This window comes from Gavia stellata, chromosome 25 (genome assembly GCF_030936135.1).
Source record: "Gavia stellata isolate bGavSte3 chromosome 25, bGavSte3.hap2, whole genome shotgun sequence".
NCBI classification, from domain to species: domain Eukaryota; kingdom Metazoa; phylum Chordata; class Aves; order Gaviiformes; family Gaviidae; genus Gavia; species Gavia stellata.
The window spans coordinates 8,273,279-8,296,926 of NC_082618.1; the positions used below are offsets into that span (position 1 = coordinate 8,273,279).

Here is a 23,648-nt window from a genome sequence, read left to right on the forward strand (position 1 = left end):
CTTTGGCACCGAGCAGTGCAGGCGTGGTGCTGGTGGTGCCCAGCAGCATCCCATGGGGCAGCTGGGGGTTGCGCTCAGCTCCCCGAAATACGCAGGACTGGGGTGGACAAGGGGTGGGAAATGGCAGCTGTGGGGCTGCACCCTGTGCCGCTGACTCAGCGCCCGGTGACACATAGCTCGTGGGGGTGGTGGGCTGTGGGTGTGGGTCCTCACCGTGCTGGGGCTGGATACGGCCCCCCGGGGAGGCAGGGCTGTACTAGGGGCAGCAGCAGCTCCTCACCCTGGATGCCAGGTGCTGGTGGCTCCATGTGCCCCAGCCATGCCAAACCACAGCCTTGGCATTGCTGCGCTCCACCAAAATGTATCCACTGCGTCCGAGCCTGGTGTGGACATCCCTGGGAGCAGGGATCAGATGGTGGCAGTGCCTTGGCAGGGTCCCCTCAGGTTTCCCAGCCAGGGTGGTTGCCGATGCCACCCGCGTCCTGGCACTTCACGCTCTGGTGGCTCTGCCTTCCCCTTGTGCCCAGTGGAGCGTTATCCCTCCTGCCCGGTTCCCATCTGGCCCTGGCACCTGATCCAGGCCCTTCCCTGCATGGCTGAGCCTGCAGGCAGGATGCGGCCGTGGGCACCGGCGGGGGATGCTGGGGGCAGCGGTGCTGGCGCAGGCTGAACGAGGGCAGCCTCTGCACTTGAACGCTTGGCTGGTGCCCTGACATATTGGGGTTGATCACTCTGGTGCTTTAGATCTCCTTTGGCTACATGCAGCTGGGGAGGGCGGTTTAACCTCTGCCGGCCCACGCCCCGCTCTGCCCACCCCAGTTGTATGGGGTCCCGGGGGTCCTGGTTCTGCCGGAGGGAGCGGGGCCGGGGGGAGCGGGGCTGGGGGGAGCCTGTGTCCTTCAGCCGTAGCGGTTTGAGGGGCTGGCAAGATTTTGCTGGGGAGGGGGCACAGCATCGCTGGGTCATGGGAAGCAGATGAGACTGGTGGAAGGGGTGATGGAGCCGGGTTCCCCCTTTGCCCCCACTCTCCTTGGGGTGTCTTGGGGGGCAGCCGCATGCCCCCGTGCCACCGCCGTCCCCTCCTCCTCCCCGGTCCCCAGACCCCCGCGGAGGGTCGGCGTGGCTGCGTGCGGGGGGGACGCTGAGCTCGGCTCCCCGCGGCGAGGCAGGGGCGGGAGGCGGGACGCGCTGCCATCGCCGGGCGGCACCTCCTTCCCTGGGCACCCCTGGCAGAAGAGCCGCCGTGTGCCCGGGCAGGCGGCCGTGCCCGGCTCTCCCCTCCAGCCCCCGCCTGGGCCTGCGGCCCCCCGCCTCCCGCCCTCGCCCGCTGCCTTTGTGTGGGATGAGAGCCGGCTGGCGGGGCTGAGAGCCGGCGCAGCCCTCCCGAGCATGGAGCCGCTGAGCCACCGCGGCCTGCCGCGGCTCTCCTGGATCGACACCCTCTACAGCAGTACGTGCCCTGGGCCGGGGGGCGGCGAGGGGGGCCGGGGGGGCGGGGGGCGGCTCCCCGCTCCCCGTTGTGTAACGCTGCGGCGCGCCGGGGAGGGATGCTGTGCCGGCGAGCCCGTGCCGGGGGGCTCCCGGGCTGAGCGGGGGCCGGCGGGGGGTCGCGCTCCCCGCCCTGAGCATCCCGCACGCCCCGGGGGCAGGGCAGCGCTGGCCGGAGTCGGTCCAGCATCCCCCGGGCTGCGGGGAGCTGCTGCCCGCTCCGGGGGGCTGCGTGAGCAGGGGGGGTGACGGGGGCCGGAGCAGCCTGGCAGCTGGCGCTGCCCACGGGGGTCCTCGGGGACGTGGGTGTTTTCTGCCCCGCGTCCCATCCCTGTCCCTCCGTGGCCGTGGGAAGGCTCCTCTCCCCCAGTCGTGATTTTTGCAGCGAGCTCCCAGGCGCTACGCCGAGGATGCTGTGGCAACGCGGTGTCGGTACCCGGGGCTGGCAGCCGGCGGGGCCGGGGGCGGCCTGCAGCAGCCCGGGGAGTGTGAATCTCCGTGGACGGGCAGCGGGGAGGAATGAGCCCCAGAGCCACGCTGGTCCTGGTCCCGCGGCAGCAGTCTCAGCGGCAGCCAAGGGAGTCAGGGACATGGCTAGGGGATGGCGGGGCTCGGTTATGGGGTCCCCGTTGTTCATTCTGGGGGAGCGTTGTACTGCATGGGCACCCTAGGGGTGGGTTTCGGGGTGCAGTGTTGAGCTCGGAGCCTGGCATTTGCGGGGCAGCGAGGTTTGGCGTGGGTGTGTGGGAAGGTGGGATGCTCCGGAGACGGGGGCACAGTGCCCCCTGCACAGATCTGGCATCTGCCATGCCCTGGAGGGAATGGGAGCTGCAGGGGGCATGTTGCAGATGCCTGAGCCCCCCCAAAGTTTTCCATCCCAAAGCCTCTGACACCCAGTTGTAAGCCGCATCCAGCAGCGGCAGTCCTGGGGTCTGTGCAGCTTGTGCAGGCGGCTGGGCTGGAGCCCGGAGGCCGCATCCAGCCCCAGCCTCCGCGCGCTCCTTCCCAGCCACAGCATCTCTGCAAAGCAATGGCTCTGCCGTCCCGAATCCTGCTCTGGCTGCTCTTGCCGTGGAGGGCAGAGGCACGGGGGAGGCTGCTCAGCGTGTCAGTGTTTTGGGGGATGCGAAGAAGGGTCTGGCCTTCATCATGCCAGGGAAGGCAGAGGCGCGGAGGAGATGCTGTTTGTGTTGAGCCACCCTTTGGAGGAGGCCCGCGGAGGCAGGTCCGAGGCCAGCTCACGCATCCGTGTTGTCATGGTGAATTTTCACCCAGGCACAGGGAAACTGCAGTGTTTCCCCAAAACCTTGCAGGCTCCGTGCAGATGTTTGGCTTCTCCTGGCAGTGGGATAGGACAGGCAAGCGTTGGGGTGTGCCGGTGTGCTCCCAGGGTGCCAGGGAACAGCATGCGCCTGGCTGGAAAGCAAAGAAAATGCCACCCTGAGCTGCTGTGACTGTGCTGTCACCCGTCCAGGTTGGGGAGGAGCCGGCTGCTGTCCTTGGCTGCATTCCCTCTTGGGGACCATAGTGCTGGGATTAGCCCAGGTCAGACCTGGGAAGACGTGGCAGAGTGGAAACATTTTTTTCCTGGGGAAAATAATCCCCCATGGGGACACATTCCTGGCCCCATCACCCTCCTGGGGCCACATGCCACCCATGGCCCTGATGGGTGTTGGTGTCCTGTGGGTGCCAGCTCTTGGTGTGTTATGGGGCTGGATCCAGCTCGGGGCTGTAGGGCAGGGGTGTCCTCACCCCCCAGAGTGGCTCCCCTGGGCCAGGCTGCCTCCATCCCCTCGGTGCCTATGCCTGGGGTGGAGCAGGAGGATTTCCACTGCTGCTAAAAAACGGGAGCAAAAATAGCACTGGGTTTTGGCACGGGCACAGGAACAGGCTGCAGGGGCAATGCAGCTGCGGGGGAAGGAGGGAGGCGCTTGGTTTGGGCTGGCTGGGTGGCAGGAGCACCCCACAGGGAGGGAGACGCAGGGGCCAGCCCCTCTGTGTCCTCTCGCTCAGCAATGTCCCCCTCGCCTGTCCTGGCTGCTTGGTGGTGCTTGGTTCCCTCCCTGCAGCGGGTGCTGGGGGTGCTGGGGAGGTCCCTCTGCCCAGCCTCCCCAGGTGAGAGCCCCATAAATACTGCAAGGCCACGGGTGGCACAGCTGGAGGCACAGCTGGAGCCATGGGGACACGGCTCCATCCTCTCTCCTGTGGGCAGGGCAGGGTCCCTCTCCCTGGGTGCCTGTTGAGGCACTGCCCGTAGGTCTCATCCCCAGCTCCGGTCTGGGACTGGGATGTAGATCTGCTCCAACTGGGAGCAATGGCTGGCTGTGTGAGCGCCGGGTTGTGCCCGCATCCCCACAGGCCAGTCCCTTCCCCCTCTGTGCCATCGATGCCGCCTTCTTCCCTGCACCGCTGCGGGTGTCACCTCCCAGGGTCCCCAGCCACCTCATTAAAGCTGTGTTCCTCGTTACCCTGCTGCCGAGCCAACCCAGCCCAGGTTGCCAGGTCTCCCGCAGTGCCGGTGCCGCTCTGGTTGCCCCCGTTGTCCGCCCCGCGGTTAAGCTGCAGACCTTGGCCTTGGTGGAGGCGAGGCGGCGGAGCCTAACGGCCTCCGAGTTGGTGTGCCTGGTGGGGACCATCAGCTTTGTCCCCTCCCTGCTGCCTTGGCTCTCCCTTGGACCCCGCCTGATGGGGAAGGGCACTTGGGCAAAGGGGGTTGGGTTTCTCTGTGGCATCCCCAGCCCGAGGACAGTGCCCGGTTGGGTGGGGAGCTGCGTGGGGTGGGTGTCTCGGGGAGGTGGCCATCATGGGGGGACACCAACTCATTCCTGGCCGGTGCTGGAGGCATCTCAGCTGCGACCCGTCAAAGGCAGGAGGGACAAGGGACATCCCACCCGCAGGAGGCAGGGTGGGTTAGAGCTGGGGATCCCCTTTGTCTGGAAGCTGGGGACTGGGGGGAGCTATGGGCTCCCCCATCTCTGCCCATCCAGCCTGTTCATTCCCAGTCACTGGCAGCTGCTGGGTTGAAGGGGGGCTGCAGTGGCCCAGTGAGGGTGGCACCCCAGCCTCTGAGGGATGGTTATTAGCTGCTAAGTGCTAATGAGGTGAGGTCTGAGAGGGGCTGCAGTCTCCTGGCGGAGCTGGGACATGTCTGGCCTGTGTCGGAGCTCTTCTTCATCCCAGCCCCAGACACAGGACAGGAACCCCAGTCCCTCCCCAGTAGCACCAGCAGGGCTCCCCCAGCCTGAGCAGACTTTGCTGCACTCTGTGATTTAAAGATTTATCCACTTTCGATACAAAGCCAAATGCAATGTTAATGTGCTGAGTGGTGTTGGCAGGAGTCGGGGGAGTCCTTGGCCAGGACCAGTGGGGCCATGGGAGCACAAAGTGGCAGTGGTGCGTGGTTTGGTTTGGGACGGCTGCACCCAGTTTTGGCCAGGGTCTTGGCTGTGGTACCACCACTGCCTGTGTCCGGGAGGCCTGTAGGGACAGCCGTGGGGCTGCTGGGCAGGGAGGGGAGCAAGGGGCTGATGTGGGGTTGGATTGGGTGAGCCATGCCGGCAACCTCTTCGAGAGCTGCCGAAGGGGTCTCGGCTGCGGGCCCCAGGTGGGGGGTGCCGGCTGCACCCCGCGGCCACCCCTGCTGCAGCCGGGCTCCCTTCCCCCTCCCCTTTGTCAGCATCTCGGGGCTGCTGCAGCCGCCTCTTCCCGCCGCCACCGAGCCGCTGCCGTTTCCATGGTAACAGGTTAGGATGTACCCCGGTTCCCCTGCTGCGCCCCGGGGACCCCCCGCAGGCCTCAGACCCCCCCCACTCTCACTCGGGGCTCCGGCTCCCCTAAACGGTTTCCCTCAGGCCATGGACGATGGGGAGGGGTTGTAGGACAGCGTAGGGCATCCAAAAATGGGTGCTGGCCTGGTGTGGCAGTGGCCTCATCCTGCACGGTGGCCTCATCCTGCACCGGGGAAAGCAGACCCCTTCTGCCTCCCGAGCGTGGCCCGAGCCACCCACCTGCCATGGAGCTGCCGCCGTCTCCCTTCTTCCAGGGCGGGTGACAGCATCCTCCGTGCTATGGACCCAGGTGTCCTGGTACCCGTTCCCACGCTCCAAGGAGGATGGGCATGGGGAAGCGGGGAGGACGGCAGCCGTGGCTGCCAGCCCAGCTCCATCCTTCCCTGGGGATGGTTCAGGGATGGTGGCCACCAGGCGAGCAGGGCAGAGCCGCTTGCGTGGGGCCAGGGCGTCTGGCAGAGCAGCTGTCCCTGCACAAACGAGGCCTCTTGGTGCCGTTAATTATGTAAATATAGGGAAGTGTGTCGAGCAGAGGATGCCCTGCGGGCTGAGGATGCTCTGTGTGATGCCCTGCCTGCTCGGCCGGGCAGGCAGAAAGCAGGCAGCTGAGTCCGCCTGGGCTGGGGTGAGCTGTGGGTGCGTGTCCGTGCATGGCCCCAGGTATGGGACACGGGGTCAGTCGCTCGCAGGTCACCGCAAGCTGGGACGGTTGTGGTGTCCCATGCGGTGACCCTTGGCTGCGCTACTGCCTGGGCGCTCACCATCGCCTTCTCTTCCCCTGGCAGACTTCAACTATGGTGCAGACGAGTACGACGCCGAGGGCAACGAGGAGCCCAAGGCGCTGCCGGAGGGCTCAGAAACCATGCCCTACATCGACGAGTCACCCACCATGTCCCCCCAGCTCAGCGCCCGCAACCAGGAGAGCGGGGACGGCGTCTCACCCACACCCACCGATGGCCTCGGCACAGGGGTAGGTGCTCGGGACGCAGAGCTCTGTACTGGGTGCTGTTGAAGCCGGGGCCGGGGGTGCCCAGCGCGGTTGGTTCAGCAGTGTTGGCGGTGCTCTGGTGCTGCTGTGACCTGGGGGACTGTCCCCTGGCACCCCCAACCCTGCTGCCCGTGGCCCTCGGGGTTCCGGGGAGCAGCACCCTGTTCAGCTGCTGTTTGTGTGGGTGCCACGTCGGTGGGACACGTGTCCCTGCCCCGTCGTGCCGTGCTGGTGGCAGAGCCAGCCCCGGGCCGGCTGGGGAGTGGGGTCCAGGTGCTGGAACTCAGCCGGGCTTGCTGGCGGGCGGGGGGTCCGTGGGGTCCCCGGGGAGCCCCCGGGGACGGGGCGCAGCCGCTCCGCCGGGCCGCCAGCTCCATCTAGCGGCACTTGGGGACGAGCCACCAGCTGGGGAGGGACACCCTGACCCCCCCCTCTTCTGCGGAACTTAGCGTTAACCCCTCCTCCCCCGCCTCTCTTCCGAGAACGTCCTCGGGAAGCCCTTGGGGTTCATCCAGGACCTTTCACGGGAGGGATGCTGGGAGAGCTGCGGGGCGGGAAAGCGAAGGGAGAAAAGTGTTTTTCCGGAGTAAAAGTTGCCGTAAAGCCCGGGGGCGGTGGGGCCGCGGTCCCCGGGGACACCGTCCCGGGGTGTGCCCTGGCCCCCGCGGACTCCCGCAGGGCGGCGGGCGCCTCCGGCCCCTCGGCGCGGGGCTCGGGGCCGGGCTGGGGAGCGTGGCCCCGCGCTGGGGGTCCCCCCCGGCGCCCGCCGCTGGCCGAGCGGCCGGGGTCCGGCAGCGGGCCGGGGGCTGGGGTCTGGCAGGGGGAGGAGGCCGGGCTGGAAAACGCGAGGGTTTTTGTCGTGGAAAGAGTTAAGCCCTTAACCCGGATGCTGAGGCAGAGGAGAAGAGAGGTGTGGCTTCCTCCCCAGCGCCCGCCGCCGCGCAGCATCCTCCTCCCCGCACCCAGCGCGGCCCGCGGCGGTCCCGGGGGAAGGGGGGGGGGCGCGGAGCCGGCCCGCTGCTGCGCGAAGGACCCTGTCCCGGGGCTGGGTCCGAGCCAGCCGCGCTCGGGGCCCCTTGTCCCCCAGCGGGACCTTGGGCACAGCCCTGCCAGCCCCAGCCCTGCCAGCCCGCTGCCGGGGGTGGGCAGGGGGGGTTGGCAACGGAGGAGCTGAGGGCGATGGGCTCCGTCCCCGGGGGCTGGCAGGGATAGCGGAGGGTGGTCTTTGGTGAAGCGGGGTTGGGGCGAGAGCCTGGGGGATGCTGGCAAAGCGGTGCCCTTGGGGGCTGGTGGAGGGTGCTGCAGCTGGACACAGGCGGTGAAGCCGGCGCGGTTGGCACTAACAGGATTAAGAAGTGTTGGAGCTCAGCACCGGCTCTGCCTCCATCTCTTTATCTGCAGCTGCTTGTGCCCGGGCTTAGTGGAGCATCGTCTGAATACCAGCATGTTTCGTCCCTCTGCGTGTCTAGCCTCGCGACGGGCACAGGCTCGTGTGCGGGTCCCGCCATGGCCCGTGGAACGGGGTGCTGGGCTTACCCCATCGCTCTTGTCCGGTGAGGCAGGACTGGTGTCCCTGCCTTTTGGAGGTGTCACCTCCCAGCCTGGGGGCTGGAGGAGGTTTCTGGTGGAGCATCTCTTCTTGCAAGCTCCTGGGGCTGCTGTGACCACATCTGGGGCCCCTTGGCCACTGGGTGCAGACATGGCCCATCCCTCCCTCTCCCGCCTGGGAAATGCAAGCATCGTGGTCACAGTGTGGGATGGTGGCCCAGCCCCTGCACGGGTGCTGCTGGGTTTGGCACTGCAGGCGGCTTTCCCCTGGGTAGGGAGCATTCCTGGCGCTGGGGACCTGGCCATGGCGGGCAGGGTCCTCATGCCCCGGTACAGACCCCTCTTAGCAAAGGCTGGGCAAAGCCTGGGCTGCCGCGTGGGCACAGGCTCTGGAAAGTCCCCGTGTCTGTGTCCCTGCCCACTTCTCACAGCAGGAGTTTGTTCCAGGCTTGGACAGGCACGGGGAGGAGAGCTGGCTCCTGCGGGCAGAGAACATGCGGCCACTGGTTCCCCTTTTGCCACCGAAGAGCTGGGGGAAACTGCTGAAACAGTTCTTGCGTTAGTGTCCCCAGCCCGTTCTTGCCCCATTCGCCAGGGCCCACGATGTTCCTCACAGGCGTCACACCACGTCCCCGCTCCCTGGCTGCCCCGGGGTTGTGGTCGGGCTGGGGCAGCAGCGAGGTGCCGGTGCTGATCCCCATGGGATGGGGGGCAGATGCTGTGGAAAGGCGTGCGTCTCAGCTGCGTTGCCCTGTGGAGCTGCCGGGTCTGCTCTGGGGTGGGGAGAGGTCCGGGACCCTTCTGGGGGTGCGGAGCCAGGTCCCCTTATGGGACCTGGTCCTGCTGCTGCCCTCCAAGGTCATGTCTCGCTGGTGGCAATCTCCCGTGGTCCGGCTCTCTGCCTGATGGCGGGACACGGGGGGGACCAGAGGGCCGTGGCAGGCAGGATGGGTGCTCTCCCCTTGCTGGCTGCTCTGCATGGCGAGGGCGCGGAGGGCCTGGCAGGGGCCAGGGGACCCCTCCCCATGGGTCTCGCTGGGCACCTGAGCTCTGCCAGCGCTGGGAGAGCCGGCTTGGGGAAGGCGGCTGCCGTGCGCCCCAGCCTTGACCACACGCTGCCGGCGGAGCCGCCCCACCTCCAGCGCCAAGAGATGCATTTCCTGTAGCGAGCGCGCAGGGCGGAGCGGCGAGGCTGGCTGGGGCGCAGGGCGGCGGGCAGCGGCCCTCCACCGCCAGCGGCCCCCCCGGGGGTCAGCGGAGGCCAGGGGAGAGCCAGGCTGTCCCTCTTGTCCCATCGCTGGTGACCCCGGAGTTGCCGCCGCCGCTCGGAAGCGGTTGTGCAGCCGCCTCGGGGAGCGCCTGGTGCTGCGGCTGGGACGCCGGGGCCGAGGGCCAGAGTTGGGGCAGGCGGGAGCACCGGGGATCCCATAATGGCTCCTTTCATCCCGTGGCGGTGGCCGGCGTCCAAGGCTGAGTCAAGCCGGGGCAGCTCGGCCGCGTGAGCCCCTCGTCTGGAGCCTCGCGGGGTCCCCTCCGCCCCCCGCTGCCTGGCCAGCCATGGAGGAGGAAGAGGAGGCCATAGGGTACCTGGATAAAGTGCTGGAGGATGAAGATGACTCTGAGCCGGGAACCCCCACCAGCCCCGGGTCTCCGTTCTTGGCCGGCGAGAAGGTGGGCGGCGGGGGCATCCCGCTCCCGCGCTGGGCAGCGGGTTGGGGGGGGGGACAAGGGGCATCTTGCTGGTGCTGATGACACCCGGGTCTCGGAGCAGCTCCTGGGTCGGTGCGGCGGGTGCTGGTGGGGGGCATAGTCGGGGGGGCAGTGGAAGCATCACTGCGGTCCTGCCACCCCCCCGGGAGTGCCTGTGGCCGGGGGCACCGGTCAGGGCTGCGCCAGGCATCGGGTGTAAAGCGCTCAGGGGGTGCTTGCGCAGAGCGGGGTGAGCACCCAGCCTTCCTCCCCTGGGGGAGCGGGAGTCATGTGTGCTGCTGCGGGGGGGCTGCGTGGCTCAGCAGAGCCGGCGCCAGATGCTCAGGAAGGGGCTGGACCACACTCTGCCACTGCCCCACCGCACCGCCACCAGCAACTCCTAAACGGCCCCAAACCGCAGTGCTGGGGGGCAGCCCCGGGAGGACCCCTGCGCTGGCAGGCGCAGCCCGGGACCCTTCTCTCGCTGGACCTGCTGGGGGTCCCTGGGTGCCCCCAGCGTGCTGGCATGGGGCTGGAGGAGGGCTTCGGCCCCGCTCTCCTTGGGGTCTCCGGCACGGGGTGGCCGCCGGGCCCTGCTTTAGGGTTGCTCCTCTGGGTCACTGGGGTCCCGCTGGCATCAACTCCGCGGGGCGCTGCGGGTCCTGGGCACGGACGGGCCCCTTATCTCCCCAGCTCCCGCGCAGGGCCCAGGCTGGGGGAAGCAGGAAGAGCCCGTGACTAATCGGTGGCAAGGAGCCCGCGAGCTCCCGGCGCACAAAACTGGCCCCCCCGCGCACCCCCCTGCCGCGCTGGTCACCATGGCCTGGCCTTAATGGGGCAGCCTGGAGGGGAGCCACAGGGTGGGCACCCTGCTTGGTGCAGCAGCCCCTGGGGCTGGCTGGTGGATGCTGGAGCGGGATGGGGAGGTGCTGATCTGTGGCTGTGCCCACCCCGTGGCCATGCACCCCTGGGTGTTTGCAGCTGCCAGGCACAGCGACCAAGGCTGGCAGGGGCAGGCAGTGTGCAGGCAGGGGCAAACCAGGACCAATATACCCCGTAACTATGTCCCTGTGTCTCTGCTTGGTCCCCATCTGCATGGCAAAGCCCGGCTGCTGAGTGTGATTTTTAGGACAAACAGTGCTGCAGGGGAGGCCAGGGCACACCGGGTGTTCGAGGCAGTCCAGGGGCACATGGGGCATCCATGCCTGGGTGCTGCCAGAGCCTCGCTGGGGGTCCCGGAGCCCACCAGCCCGGCTGAGCGTTGCCTGTCTCTCTGCTGTGAGGGTTGTGCTGGTGGAGCATTGGTGCTGCAGCAGATACGGGCACGAGCTGAGCCACTGTCAGCTGGAGCGGCAGCGTGGCCCCGCACAGCCCGGGTCCAGCCCTGGTGCCACTGGGCTGTGGCCGCTGGGGTGGCGTTTTCCTGGGAAAGCCTCAGCTGGGGAGAAGGGTGGTGCTGGATCACGTGGCAGCACCATCCACTGCCAGGCATGATTTCACTGGGCGCCTCCAGACTCTGCCCTGGGAGAGTCCTGCCATGCCGTGCACCACCCTGGAGTGCTGCCAGCGGCACCGGGCTTCTGGCCAGCCGGGAGCAGGGAGGGGAGTGAAGCCAATGCAGCCCGTGGCTTCCCAGCTGGCTCCAGCCTGGCTGTGCTGCCCAGCGGGCACTTGCCCGGCCCTTGCCATGGAGCTTCCTCGATGCCGGCAGGGACACATGCCCACGTGGGGATCCCAGGGATGGGTCGGTGGGATGATGGGTTTCCTCCTGTGCCGGTTGCTGGCTCAGCTAGGCTCCTTGCTGTGTTGCACAGGGCGAGCGAGATGCTGGCAAAGGCCTGGAGATGCGGAAGCTGGTGCTCTCCGGTTTCCTGGCCAGCGAGGAGATCTACATCAACCAGCTGGAGGCCCTCTTGTTGGTGAGCACAGCCCCCAGGACGGGCACTCCCTCCAGGGACGTCCCCCAGCAGGGATGGCTGGGTGGATGGATGGATGGACAGGCAGACAGATGGGTGGATGGGTGGATGGATGGATGGACAGGCAGACAGATGGGTGGATGGATGGATGGACAGGCAGACGGGTGGATGGGTGGGTGGATGGATGGATGGACAGGCAGACAGATGGGTGGATGGGTGGATGGATGGGGTAATTTCTCCCTGGACAGCCTCCCCCGGGCAGGTCTGGTCCGGGCACTACCCGGGCAGGAGCAAAGCTGCAGAAGCCGTGCCAGAGCCAGCCTTGCTGTGGTCTGGCCGCCCCCGTCTCGCCTCCCCCTGCTGCCAGCGTGCCTGGTGGGGAGGTATTTATAGCTCCGCTTCCTCTTGCGGATTCGTTGGCCCTCGTGGCAGAGACGCTGTTGCACAACACAGGGGTCACCGCCGCCATGGATGGGGAAATCTGTGGGGATGCACAAGCTGGGAGTAGCCCCTCGGTCCAGCTGCTGGCCAGGACCCGTCCCAGGCAGCCCTCACTGCTGGCTCAGATCCCCAGCATCCCCAGGCTCCTGCGCCAACAGCGTTAGCATGGCCGTGGAGGAGATGGCCATCGCTGCCTGCGGTGTGGTGGCAGGCCTGGGCAGGGCTGCCTGCGGGGTGTGGGTCTGGGCTGCCACGAGCCGCAGGGTGGAGAAGTCTCGGGGTCACTTCTCCTCCCAGCCCTCATCTCAAATGCTCTCCCTTCTCCTTCGGCAGCCTATGAAGCCGCTGAAGGCCACAGCCACTACGTCGCAGCCTGTCCTCACCCTCCAGCAGATCGAGACCATTTTCTACAAGATCCAGGACATCTACGAGATCCACAAGGAGTTCTATGACAGCCTGTGCCCAAAGGTGCAGCAGTGGGACAGCAACGTCACCATGGGTCACCTCTTCCAGAAGCTGGTACGCGCCTTCCCCGGGGCTTGTTCCGCTTGGAAGAGGAGGAGGGCTGGGGAGATAGAGCACTGTGCTGCGGCACTCAGCCCCATAGTGTGGCTCAGCTCATGCCCTGCCACATGCTCGCCAGTGGCTGTGGGGCTAGTTGCATCCCTCTCTGCAGCAGCCGCCGCTGCCTATCCAAGCCCTCCCATCCCGGGATGGGAGTTAGTGCAGCCTCCGTGCCCCTTGCTGCAGTGGGGATGCCCACAGCTGGCGGGTCCTGGGTGCAACCGTGGCGGGGTTTTGGCTGGAGGTACGTGGTGTGGCTTTGCTGCGGGGCTGCCAGGAGCCCAGGCGTGCGGGTGACTCTCTGGGGAGAGGCAGGGGGTCTCTGCCTCTTCACCCCTGGCTGCCTGCGGCGGTGGCTCCCTGGGGTCACAGTCTAGGTCCTGCCACTGCTGCTTCGGACTTGCGATGGGAGCACAGGCTATGCCCATGGGTGCCGTGGCCATGGCCATACCAGGGAGGGGAGGAGGAGAGGGCAGGGTGCTGGGCAGCAGCTGGAGTTTCAGCCTCCGCTGTCCAGGCATCTGTTGGCTTTCTGCTGGATTTCAGAGGTTTGTGGGGGCACAGGGCTGGATCAGAGCCCACCATCCTGCCCTGGGCAAGGGCTTTCCCTGCAGGGCCAAGCGTGCAGCCCCCCAGCTGGGCATGGTCTGGCAATGTGTCCTGCCGGGAGGGGACAGCGCTGGGCAGTGTCCCCTCAGCAGCTGCCTGGCCCCTCACGCTGTTGGGGGGCTTCAGCATCCCGCCCGGCTAACCCCCGCTCCCCGCAGGCCAGCCAGCTGGGGGTCTACAAGGCCTTCGTGGATAACTACAAAATCGCGCTGGAGACCGCGGAGAAGTGCAGCCAGAGCAACTACCAGTTCCAGAAGATCTCAGAGGTAAACTGGACCGGGGCTGTGCCGGGGGGACGGGGCTGCCATGGCCGGGCTGTTGCGGTGCAGGACAGAGAATGCCATCGCCATGGCCAAGCCAACCGCGTGTGCCTTGTGGAGATGCTCTCCCTGCCCTGGGGACTTGGGGACCAGCCCTGGGGTAGGGCCATCGGTGGCTGTGCGGGGGTGTTGTGGCCTCTGGGTGTTGTGGGGGTTTGCCCCCCCCCGTCTCATGCAAGCTCGGGTTGGGCTCAGCCCTCGCTGCCATCATTTCTGGGATGCCAGGGCAGCCTGCACCCGCTCACCCCGTCCAGTGAGTGTGGGTGCTGGGTGCTGGGCACCTGTGGCTGATCTGCTGGCTGCACCTCCATGCCCAACTCCCCTATAGCAACAGGGACCTCCGTGGCCACAGCCCGGCTCCCCGCAGCCCCTCCACAGCAGGGCTGTTCAGCTCAGTGGGACCAGCAGTCTCCCCACGCCAGCTGTGGGTGCCCTGCTCCAGGGAGACTCGTGGGGTATGTGGGGGCTGCCCTGTGGGTCCACTGTCTCCCAGCTGCTGGGTGCAACCAGAGCTGCTCCTGGCTGGGCAGCACCCCTTACAGACCTCCACCCAGCACCCATGTGTGGCCTCCAGCATGGCCAGGCTGGGGCCAGGGGGAGATATGAGGGTGCAGGAAGGGTGGGGGGCACCCCATGACCTTGAGCAATGACCTTCCTCCCCACCCCAGCCCCCCCGTGGGCTGCTCTGATGGGCCTTTCCCTCCCTAGGAGCTGAAGGTGAAGGGCCCCAAGGACTCGAAGGAGAGCCACACGTCCGTCACCATGGAGGGTACGGCAGGCGCGGGCGTGGGGAGGGGGACACAGCCTTTTGTCTGCGCCCGGGACCGGCGCAGATGAATTACTGAGCGGCTCCCGTGAGTGGAGCCCTTTGTGTTCCCGTGTGCGGAACCAGCAAGGATGGGGGGGAACGCAGCTCTTTAGGATGCTGGGGGCGTGCAGCAGCCCCCCACCCCCTGCCCACCCCCTCCTCCCCGCCCGCCGGCTGCGCCGAGAGCCATGCTGAGGGGCCGATGCCGTGCCGCAGCCAGGCTGAGCTGCTGCGGGGCGGCAGAGATGGCTGCGCGGAGACGGGGCTGCCATGGAAATCCTCGTCGTCGTCCGGCTTTGCTGTAACTGCACCTACGGTGAGGTGGGGGGTTGCAGCTCCGAATTTGGGTGCCAGTGGGGTGCGATGCTGCGGGGACGCTGGCCCGGGGCTGGCTGTCCTTGCTGGGGGGTGGAGGCTGCATCGTGCTCTGCAGCCTGAAGTTGGGAGCGTCTTTGTTCCAGGCTCTATTGAATCATCTTGGCTCCTGCACATGCAGCCATGCGCTCGCCTTCCCTGCCAGGCAGGGGCTTGTGCTGGCGGTGAGATGGCAAGGGAGTGGGGCAGGCGGGGGGACCCCCCTCTGCCTGGGCTGTGCCGCGGGGATGGTGGTAGGGAGGGGTCCCCGTTTGCTTGCTGGAGGCTGGGAGCATCGTGGGGCTGGAACGCTTGTCTCTCGGCGGCTGGGGAGGAGAGGTGCTGAGCATCCCTGCCTGCCGGTGCCTGGCCCTGTGCCGCCTGCTTGTGGGTCCCAGGCTGGCGGGACTGTGCCGGCGAGGAGCCCAGTGCTCCTCCCTTGTGCTGGAACAGCCCCTCCCGGGGCTCCCCGGTGCTTTGCCTGTGCCTGTAGCGAGGGCAGCAGGAGGGTCCATCCTCCCCGTGGGTCGGGGGAAGGGGTGGACACCCCGCCTGCCCTTTCCATCCCGGAGCAGGGCTGTCGCTGGCTGCCACAGGGATCGGGGCTCCAGTTTTCCCTGCTGGCATGGAGTTGTGGGGAATGCTGCCTCTGGTTCGGGGTCCAGCCCCATGTCCTCACCTCCCGAGCAGACCCCCTGTTTGCTGGGACAGGGGTTCCGTCTCTCAGGACTGGGTGCCACAAAGCAGCACCCTCTACGGGAAAGGGGATGGGAGACCCCCATGGCTCATAGCGCAGGGTGGGGTGGGCAGCACCTTTCCCTCTTCTCCCCTGGCCCAAAGCCTGGCCCCGCTTGGCCCCGGCAGTTTGGGGAAGTGGACCGAAATGAAGGGAAAACCCAGAGGCATCGGCGTGGGTGTAAGCAGCCCAGGGAGACATGTGAGTGGATGGGTGCGGGGAGCAGCACCATGGATGTGCTCTGTGCCTTCGCTCGCCCAAAGAGACAGGGAGGAGGAGGAGGGTCTAGCTGCTTGGAGTGAAACGTGCCTCTGAAGAGCTCCCGGGGCCGTTTTCCCACTGGGATGGTGCACAGCAGGAGAAAGGGGGTGTCTGTGCTGTGTGTGTGGGGCAGCTCTGCGCCTCTGCCCCAGACGGAGCCTCACGTGCAGTCACGGGGGACTGCAGGGAGGGGACACGGGGCAGCGGTGTTGGGACAATGCCTTGGCTCCGGGGGTCTCTGTAGGTGGGGGTCTTGCTGCTAATGGAGCAGCTTGGATTCCCCTTGCACCCAGAGCTGGCCGGGGTGGGGGGATACAGGGTGTGCTGTGGGGTGGCAGAGCCCTGCGAGGGCAGGGCAGGGACGGGACCTGCCGCTGAGCCAAAAGAGAAACTGAAAAAGCTGCCGGCTGCTGTGGGGGATGAGCGGCTCTTCCACTCCACAGCCACCACATAGCAAGCTGGCGGTGCCAGTGCCTGCACTGTGCCCGGGGTGGTCCTTCACCCCCGAGGGGACGCGCTGGCACAGTGGCGGGGGGGACGTCCTGCAGCCGGTGGCAGTCAGGGCAGAGCGGTGTTTGCGACAACCCCTCCGGCTCTGCCACCCGTGACCTGTGGCAGCGGAGGGGAGGAGGACATGGTGTCTGGGTCAGTGTCCCCATCGGGCCCTATCTCGGGGCAGGGGCAGACCTTGCTGACATGGGGCCATGGCTGGAGTGGATGGCCACGTGGGAAGTGCCGCACAGCAAGTGCCATGCGGCAGTTGTCCAGGCTCGTCACCCCAGTGGGGACCCCGCAGGTGCCCGTGCTGCTGGTGAAGCTGGCACAGCCCCGAAATCAAGGCATGCATCAGGCAGCTGCTAGCACTGGGCTCTGTCCTCACCCCACGCTCCAGCCCGGCCGTGGTTTCTCGTGACGCTGGCACGGGGCTGTATTGGTGAGCCCTGGCACCTCTGGGCAGTAACGTGATGGTCCAGCCATCCGTCTCCATGTGGAAGAGACCCTGGACACTTGCCCAGGGCTCTGTGCAGATGTGGGGGGGTCTCTGGGCACCTGGTCTCTCCTCCTTGCCCCTGCGGGGTGCGGCACTGGCTCTCACGGGTGGGAGAGGGGCCGGGCCCCGGTGGCGGGTGGCTGCTGACACCTCCTCTCTCCCTGCAGCGCTGCTGTACAAACCCATCGACCGGGTGACGCGGAGCACCCTCGTCCTGCATGTGAGTGTGACGCCAGTCCCAGGGCGGGGGGCAGTGGGGGACTCTGCAGGGGGAGGCTGTGCTCGCTTGGTGCCAGGGCTGGGGTGGCCCCGCTGGGTGGGGGGCTGCAGCCGTGCCCTGTTACTCCTGGGGACCCACAGCTGTGGGGAGCGCTGCCAGGGGGTGCCCGGGGTGGGTGCTGCAGGCAGGGCAGTGCCCTTGGGCTGCTGACCCACACCTGTCCCAATCTAGGACCTCCTCAAGCACACCCCGGCTGACCACCCCGACTACCCACTGCTCCAGGACGCCCTCCGCATCTCGCAGAACTTCCTCTCCAGCATCAATGAGGACATCGATCCCCGGAGGACAGCGGTCACCACCCCCAAGGGGGAGGTGAGGTGGTGGGGAGGGCAGTGCCTGGGCACAGGGTGAGGGCTGAGCCCTCTGCCAGCCCCTGGCTGGTGTCTCCACCCCGAGGAGCTCCACGGTGCTTGGCCAGGAGATGGAGGGTTTCCTCTAGACGCAGTCCTGCGTGCAAGGTTAGGGCTCTACCTAGTCCTTGCTGCTTGCCGGCACCCTACTGAGCATACGGGACTCAAAGTAGCACCTGGAGGACATGGACCTTCCCATGCTCCTGGTGGCTGAGCCGTGGAGAGGGACGGGAGCATCTGTCCCCTGCGGTTTGTTGGCCTTTGCTCCCTGCCTGCTCTCACGCCAGCCCTGCTGCTCCGCAGACCCGGCAGCTTGTCAAGGATGGCTTCTTGGTGGAGCTGTCAGAGGGCTCGCGGAAGCTGCGGCACGTCTTCCTCTTCACCGACGTGCTGCTCTGTGCCAAGCTGAAGAAGACGGCAGTGGGGTAAGGAGGGTGCTGGGCATGGGGGGAATGTGTCACAACCCCCCTGTCCTCCAGTGGGCTGGGGGACGTGGTGCGGAGGGCGTCAGGCATCACTCAGTGCCCGCACCTGACCGCAGGAAGCACCAGCAGTACGACTGCAAGTGGTACGTGCCCCTGGCCGACCTGGTGTTCCCCTCGCCGGAGGAGTCGGAGCACTGCCCACAGGTCCACGTCATCCCCGACCACGAGCTGGAGGACATGAAGATGAAGATCTCAGCCATCAAGAGCGAGGTGCAGAAGGAGGTGAGAAGAGGGTGTGGGTGGTTGGGGAGGGTGTGGGACCTGCTGCCGGGGTGGGTGCCTTCCTCTGGGGTCAGGGATGGGACGTGGCGGGGCTGAGGGCACCTGCAAAAGCTCCTGTCCACTCCCTGCCTGCAGAAAGCCAACAAGGGGCAGAGCCGGGCCATCGAGCGCCTCAAGAAGAAGATGTTTGAGAACGAATTCTGGCTGCTCCTCAACTCACCCGCCATTCCCTTCCGCATCCACAACCGCAATGGGAAGGTGAGGAGGGCGGGCTGGGGGCCAGGCTCAGCCCTGCCTGCACACAGCCTGCCGCACTGCCCTCTCTCTTGCAGAGCTACCTCTTCCTGCTGTCGTCCGACTACGAGAGGTCCGAGTGGAGGGAGGCCATTCAGAAACTGCAGAAAAAGGGTAAGTTTGAGGCTGCCAAGGCCCTCTTGGAGCTCCTGGCCCACCCCAGGGACCACGAGGAGGTCCCACAGGATCACAGCCTGCTCGGTCCCTGGGCTAGCGCTGGCTGCATCCCTCTGAAGCTCCTCTCCTGTCCTCTCCCAGACCTCCAGGCCTTCGTCCTGAGCTCAGTGGAGCTGCAGGTGCTCACGGGATCCTGCTTCAAGCTACGCACCGTCCACAACATCCCGGTCACCAGCAATAAGGACGGTGAGCGTCCCCTGGGCTGGCGGGTCTCTCTTTGCCTCCGGATGATGCCAGGGAGGAGCTGTGGGGTCCCTGGGCTGGAGCGGGGTCCCTGCTTGGGGACCCTGGCTGTGCAGGGGGACAGCTACCCACCAGGTGGCACTGCCGGAGCAGAGTCAGGCTCCCAGGCAGAGCAATCCCGGCTGCAACATGGGGCTGCTTTTGGGGGTCTCTCCAGCACCCCATTGGGCTTGGCAGGACCAGGGCATCCCCAGGGCGAGACGCAGCCAGCCCTACTGGGCACTTCCCCCAGGACTGTCCAGCAGCAGGAGAGCTCAGGATGTCCGGCAGGGATGATCAGCAGCGGGGGATACGTGTCCTCTTCCAGACCTTGGGGATGGCCCTCTGGGGGGTTGGGGACATTGGGGTGTCACCGTGGGCATCTAGCGCTCGCTATGGCAAAGGCTGCCTCGGGGACGGCCATCCCGCACGCTGGCCCCATGGCATGGGAAGTGGCAGCTGAGCCCTGACGCAGCCTCTGTTCTCCCTGCCACAGACGACGAGTCCCCCGGGCTCTATGGGTTCCTGCACGTCATCGTCCACTCTGCCAAGGGCTTCAAGCAGTCTGCCAGTAAGTGTGGGTGCCCACCCTTGCTTGGAGGGGCCAGTGCCAGTGGGGGAGCTGGGGTCCAGCATGTGGCCCCGCTCTGCCCACAGCGGTCCCCTGGGAGCCGATGGGGACATTCCTCAGGCGCTGAGCGGTGTCTGCTCCCCCAGACCTTTACTGCACGCTGGAGGTAGACTCCTTCGGCTACTTCGTCAGCAAAGCCAAGACCAGGGTTTTTCGGGACACCACTGAGCCACAGTGGAATGAGGTGAGAGGAGGGTGGGATGCAGGGAGGGGACTGTGCCCGCCCCCTTTCCCTTCCAGCCCCAGTTTTGAAGCTGCTCTGGGGCTAAGCTACCCTCCCTCCGCACCCCAGGAGTTTGAGATTGAGCTGGAAGGCTCCCAGTCCCTGCGCATCCTCTGCTATGAGAAGTGCTATGACAAGACCAAGCTCAACAAGGACAACAACGAAATCGTGGACAAGATCATGGGCAAGGGGCAGATCCAGGTACGCACTGGGGCTTTTGGGCATCTTCTCACCCAGTGTCGGACCCCTTGGCGCCCAGCGCCTGGGCTGGGAGGGTTGCCCTGGGGTGATGCCTGGGATGGGAGATGCCTGGCAGCACAGGCAGGCAGCTCTGCCTTTGGGTGCGGTGTACAGGGATTGTGGCTCGGGGTTGAAGACGAGGTGGGTGGGCATCAGGCGTGTGGGTGATGGTCCCGGGTCGTGGCGGCTGTGGGAGAAGGTGGGACAAAGTGAGAGGGGGTCCTGGGGAGGTGGCAAAGCTGGCAGCCACCCCCCAGGCGTGTGTCCAGTCCTAATCCCCAGGTCAAGGCAAGCGCGTGCCAGGCAAGGAGCTGGGAGAGGTGGGCAAACAGGCTGGCTGGGCTGGAAGCATTTCCATCCTGCCGCCCTCCGTGCTGCAGCCCCAGGGGGCTGTGGGGAGGGGGTTGGCACCCACCCCAGGGAGGGCTCTGAGCATGCAGCCACCCAGTCCCTCTCTGCCAGCCGTGGCTGTCCCCCTCTGCCACCATCTGCCTCCCCTGCGCCTCCATCAGCTGCTGTTATGGCAACGGGGGTTTCCAGGGCAACGGCTGAGCCGCCTCTGATTGGCGGTTGCCAGGCAGGTAGGATGGAGGCCTGGGCTGCCCTGAGATGCTCCCAGGTGAGCAGGACCTGGAAGATAGAGGAGGGGGCAGGCAGCCCCCAGACCCCACATTGCCCCAGTACCTCCCTTGGCCAGGCTGCAGGGAGGCTCAGGGCAGCGGGGATGGTTTGGGATGGGGGTGCCCCTGTGTTTTCCTGGTGGGGACCCCCCGGTCTGGCTGCCTTCCCTCCTGTGCTGGGGACAGCGTCACGCCCGGGACACAGCCATCGACCCAAGGTCACTTCAAAGGGCCCGGCGTGGCCGCCTGCTCCGTGGGAAAGCGGCTGAGGGCAGGTCCCTGGGGAGTGGGGAGCCGCACGGAAATGCTGCTGGGAAGGGGACACTGGGGGGGTCGGCGCTGCACCGGGTGCAGGAGGGGAGATTGGGGCTCAGCTTCGTCAGTGGCTTGTTCATGCCCAAAATCACCCGTCTGTTGCCCCCTCCCTGGGGGAACGGTGGCGTGGGGGTGGCACTGGGCCAAGCGGGAGTGCTGGGGCAGGGAAGGGGCTCAATGCCCCATGGGGATCGGCCCAGCTGCGCTCTTGAAAATAGCCTGGGTCAACAAACATGAGTCACGCTGGGAGACGCGGGGGTCGGGACCAGGACGGGTACAGCACAGCTCGTCCTCGCTGTGCGAAAGTCGCGGGGGAAGAAAGGGAGAGAGAGGAGGCGCCGGGGCTGCTTATCCCAAGGAAGACCCGGCTGGACAGAGCAGTGTCAGGGTTGGGGCTGTCCTGCCGTCACCCTGAGCCACAGCTTGGCCCTTGTCCCGGCAGTGGGGTGGGTGGCAGGGCAGGGACAGGGCAGCACAGCTATGGGCAGGATGGGCAGTGCTGCTTGTGGGGTTCTGGGTTGTGGCCGAGCCCCAGCGCTGCGCCCTTGCCCTCTGCCCTGAGCTGTTCAGGCAGCGATGCTGCCCTCGATGCGTCTTTACCCCAGCTGGTCCCTGGGCTCGTCGTGGGCTGCTGCTGGTTCCAGTTAACAGCAGGAGCGGGAGACACTGGGAGTGCTGGGGTCAGCAGCTCAGCAAACACCCGTGGTGTGGGAGGGGGGCTGCCAGGATGGCAGAACCCCCCTGCGCGGCTGGTGCTGTGCCCACAGCCCCGCAATAATCTGACGGCCCAGGCATGTGGGTCGGCCACGAAAGCAGTTTAGTGGCATCACGGGCCGGCGGGAGCAGGTCAGAGTGTGGGAGGGGAGGCTGCAGCCCCTCTGCAGGGAGCAGTGGGGGCTTCCTGAGGCTGCGGAGGTGCCACGGGCGGGAGTCATGTCCTGCTGGCACAGGGGACGTGGCTGGGTCCACGGAGGGGACCGGCCCCAGCCTCCTCTCGAGCATACTGGCAATGAGTCCCAAGGGGTCTGTGGTGTGGCGAGTGTCGGACCCCTACCCCCCACCCCATCCCCATGGCTAGCGGAGGGTGGGCACGCCATGCCGCATGGGCCCAGCCGCTCCGTGGGAAGGTTTCCCAGGCTGGGATGTGCCGTGGCCAGGGTGGAGGTGCCATGGGGGGCTTATGTCCTCCTGGGGGCCTTGTATCCCTGGTGCTGCAGGGCTCAGCCCTGCTCTGAGCTGTTCCAGTTGCTCCCAGCAGCCAGGCTGCCTCACGTGGGGCTGTGTCCTGTGGGTGCTGGCAGGGGTGCCTGGTGCTGTGGCGGGGTGTCAGACAGATGCCGGGGGTGGACAGAGCAGCCTGCGAGCGCTTGTGCCCACATTGCAGAGAGGAGAGGCTGGATCTGGCCCCCAAGCCCTGGGGTGGGCGAGGAGATGGGCAGCGGGTGCATGACGGGGGTCTCGGGGTGATGTCGGGGGGACGGGGCAGGATGGAGCAGCCCCTTCCCCAGCCCCTGTTTGATGCACAGGGGGGATGCGGCTGTTGAAGCAGAGCCTGTGTGTCATGGGCATGGTGCCTGCTGTACCTGCAGTGAATAGCTGCCCATCCGTCCGTCCCTCTCGCTGGGCTGGCGGAGGCTCCGGAGGGGGAGATTTGTGGTGTCAGGGCTCCCTGGACCTGCAGGGACCCACAGCGTGACCCATGTGGACTCAGGGGGGCTGCTGAGGGCTGGACCGGGGGGCAGTGCAAGTGCCCCCCAAGCCTGCACCTCGCCGTGTCCCCGCCTGTCAGGAGGAGCGGTGGGGCAGGCAGGGACCCTTCCAGGGCATCCCCCCGCCCTACCGCACCACCCCCTGGCAGTGGGGCTGACAAGGGCCGGGGCAGGCTCGGGGGGGATGACAGCAGACCCCCGAAGTCCCGTCGCCGTGGCACTGCCGGGCCCGAGGGGCCAGCCTGGCTCCTCCGCAGAGCCGGGGATGCTGCGGCCGACAGCGGCGATGCCTCCGGGGGCCGCGGCCGCCGATGGCGCAGGGAAGCGGCTCACGGCGGCGGGGGGGGCGGGCAGCCCCGCCAGCCCTCCCGAGCAGCGGCGGGTGGCAGGGCGAGAGTTAAACGCGTGGGGGCCGCCGGGGGGGGGCGGGGGGGGGGGAACGACTGCCTTTGAGTCACTTCCTCGCAGGGGGAGGGAGGCTTTTGGGGCTGCCGAGCCGCCGCTCGCCAGCCTGGCTCACACCCTGAGGATGAGCCCTGCCCGCCCGCCGCCCCGCCGCCCCAGCCGGGCTCCCCTCGCCGGCCCCCGCCGCCCCCACCGCCGCTGACCTGCCGCCCGGAGCAGAAGGGATGCGGGTGCTGTCCTAACCCAGCCCCGGCCCCCCCCCCCCCCCCCCCCGCCCCATCCCTCCCTCCCCGGGCCCTCCCGGCCACCCCTCGCCTCGCCTCCCCGGAGCTGAAGCGGTCATCGCGATGACGGAGGTGGCGGTGCAGGCGGACGGCAGCCCCGGCCCCCTGGGCGAGCAGCCGGGGCGCGGCGTGGAGGAGCCCGAGGGGAAGCGTCCCCCCAACACGGGCGCCCGGCTGTGGGGCAGGGTGCGCAGCAAGCTGCTCCGGCAGAAGGTGCCTCTCGGGGTGCGGGGGGGGGCGGCTGGAGGGGACGGTGGTGGGCGCCCAACGGGCTCTGGGACAGCTTCGCCGTGTTGTCGGGCTCTGCTTGTTGGCTGGTGGTTTTGTGGGGTGCAGGGGAATCTGATGGGGGGGGGTGTATTGCTTGTGGGGAGAGGGCTGTGGGATCTGTGCGTGGAGCGGGGAGGCTCTTTGGGTGCTTTGGGAGCTCTTAGAAGCAGTTAGCAGCCTGTGGGGTGCTCGTTTCCCTCTTTCCCTCTCCCTCTGTGCGCTGGGGGCCGGGGGGCCTGAGCCATTTGTGCCGGGGGATCCTGCGGAGCGGGGCGAGCTCCCCTGCCCTGGCCGAGGCCGGGCTCCTGCGGTGCTGCAGCACCCAGCGCCTGCGTACCCCCTCTCACCAGGGTGCTGCTTGGTCTGCAACCCCCCCTGCCAGGTCCATCCAGGCTTCCCCGAGCTCACAGCCCTGTCGCA

General features: G+C 67.3%; 1 protein-coding gene across 3 annotated transcripts in view; it reads left to right on the forward strand.

The window, feature by feature from the left end:
- The first annotated feature begins 1,389 nt into the window (after positions 1-1,389).
- Positions 1,390-23,648, forward strand: part of ABR (ABR activator of RhoGEF and GTPase) — a 32,417-nt gene continuing 10,158 nt past the window's right edge. Inside the window, exons 1-16 of one of the 3 annotated variants that reach the window (XM_059829090.1) lie at positions 1,390-1,450; positions 6,062-6,250; positions 11,326-11,420; positions 12,192-12,377; positions 13,190-13,297; positions 14,060-14,120; positions 16,669-16,721; positions 16,953-17,093; positions 17,435-17,556; positions 17,673-17,838; positions 17,974-18,096; positions 18,171-18,246; positions 18,391-18,495; positions 19,028-19,102; positions 19,249-19,346; positions 19,455-19,586. In XM_059829090.1, the coding sequence (XP_059685073.1) occupies positions 1,390-1,450; positions 6,062-6,250; positions 11,326-11,420; positions 12,192-12,377; positions 13,190-13,297; positions 14,060-14,120; positions 16,669-16,721; positions 16,953-17,093; positions 17,435-17,556; positions 17,673-17,838; positions 17,974-18,096; positions 18,171-18,246; positions 18,391-18,495; positions 19,028-19,102; positions 19,249-19,346; positions 19,455-19,586 (1,791 nt within the window). Of the gene's footprint in view, positions 1,451-6,061; positions 6,251-9,369; positions 9,488-11,325; positions 11,421-12,191; positions 12,378-13,189; positions 13,298-14,059; positions 14,121-14,429; positions 14,476-16,668; positions 16,722-16,952; positions 17,094-17,434; positions 17,557-17,672; positions 17,839-17,973; positions 18,097-18,170; positions 18,247-18,390; positions 18,496-19,027; positions 19,103-19,248; positions 19,347-19,454; positions 19,587-23,648 lie in introns of those variants that run through there. The other 2 variants (XM_059829091.1, XM_059829092.1) reach the window with 2 other exon arrangements.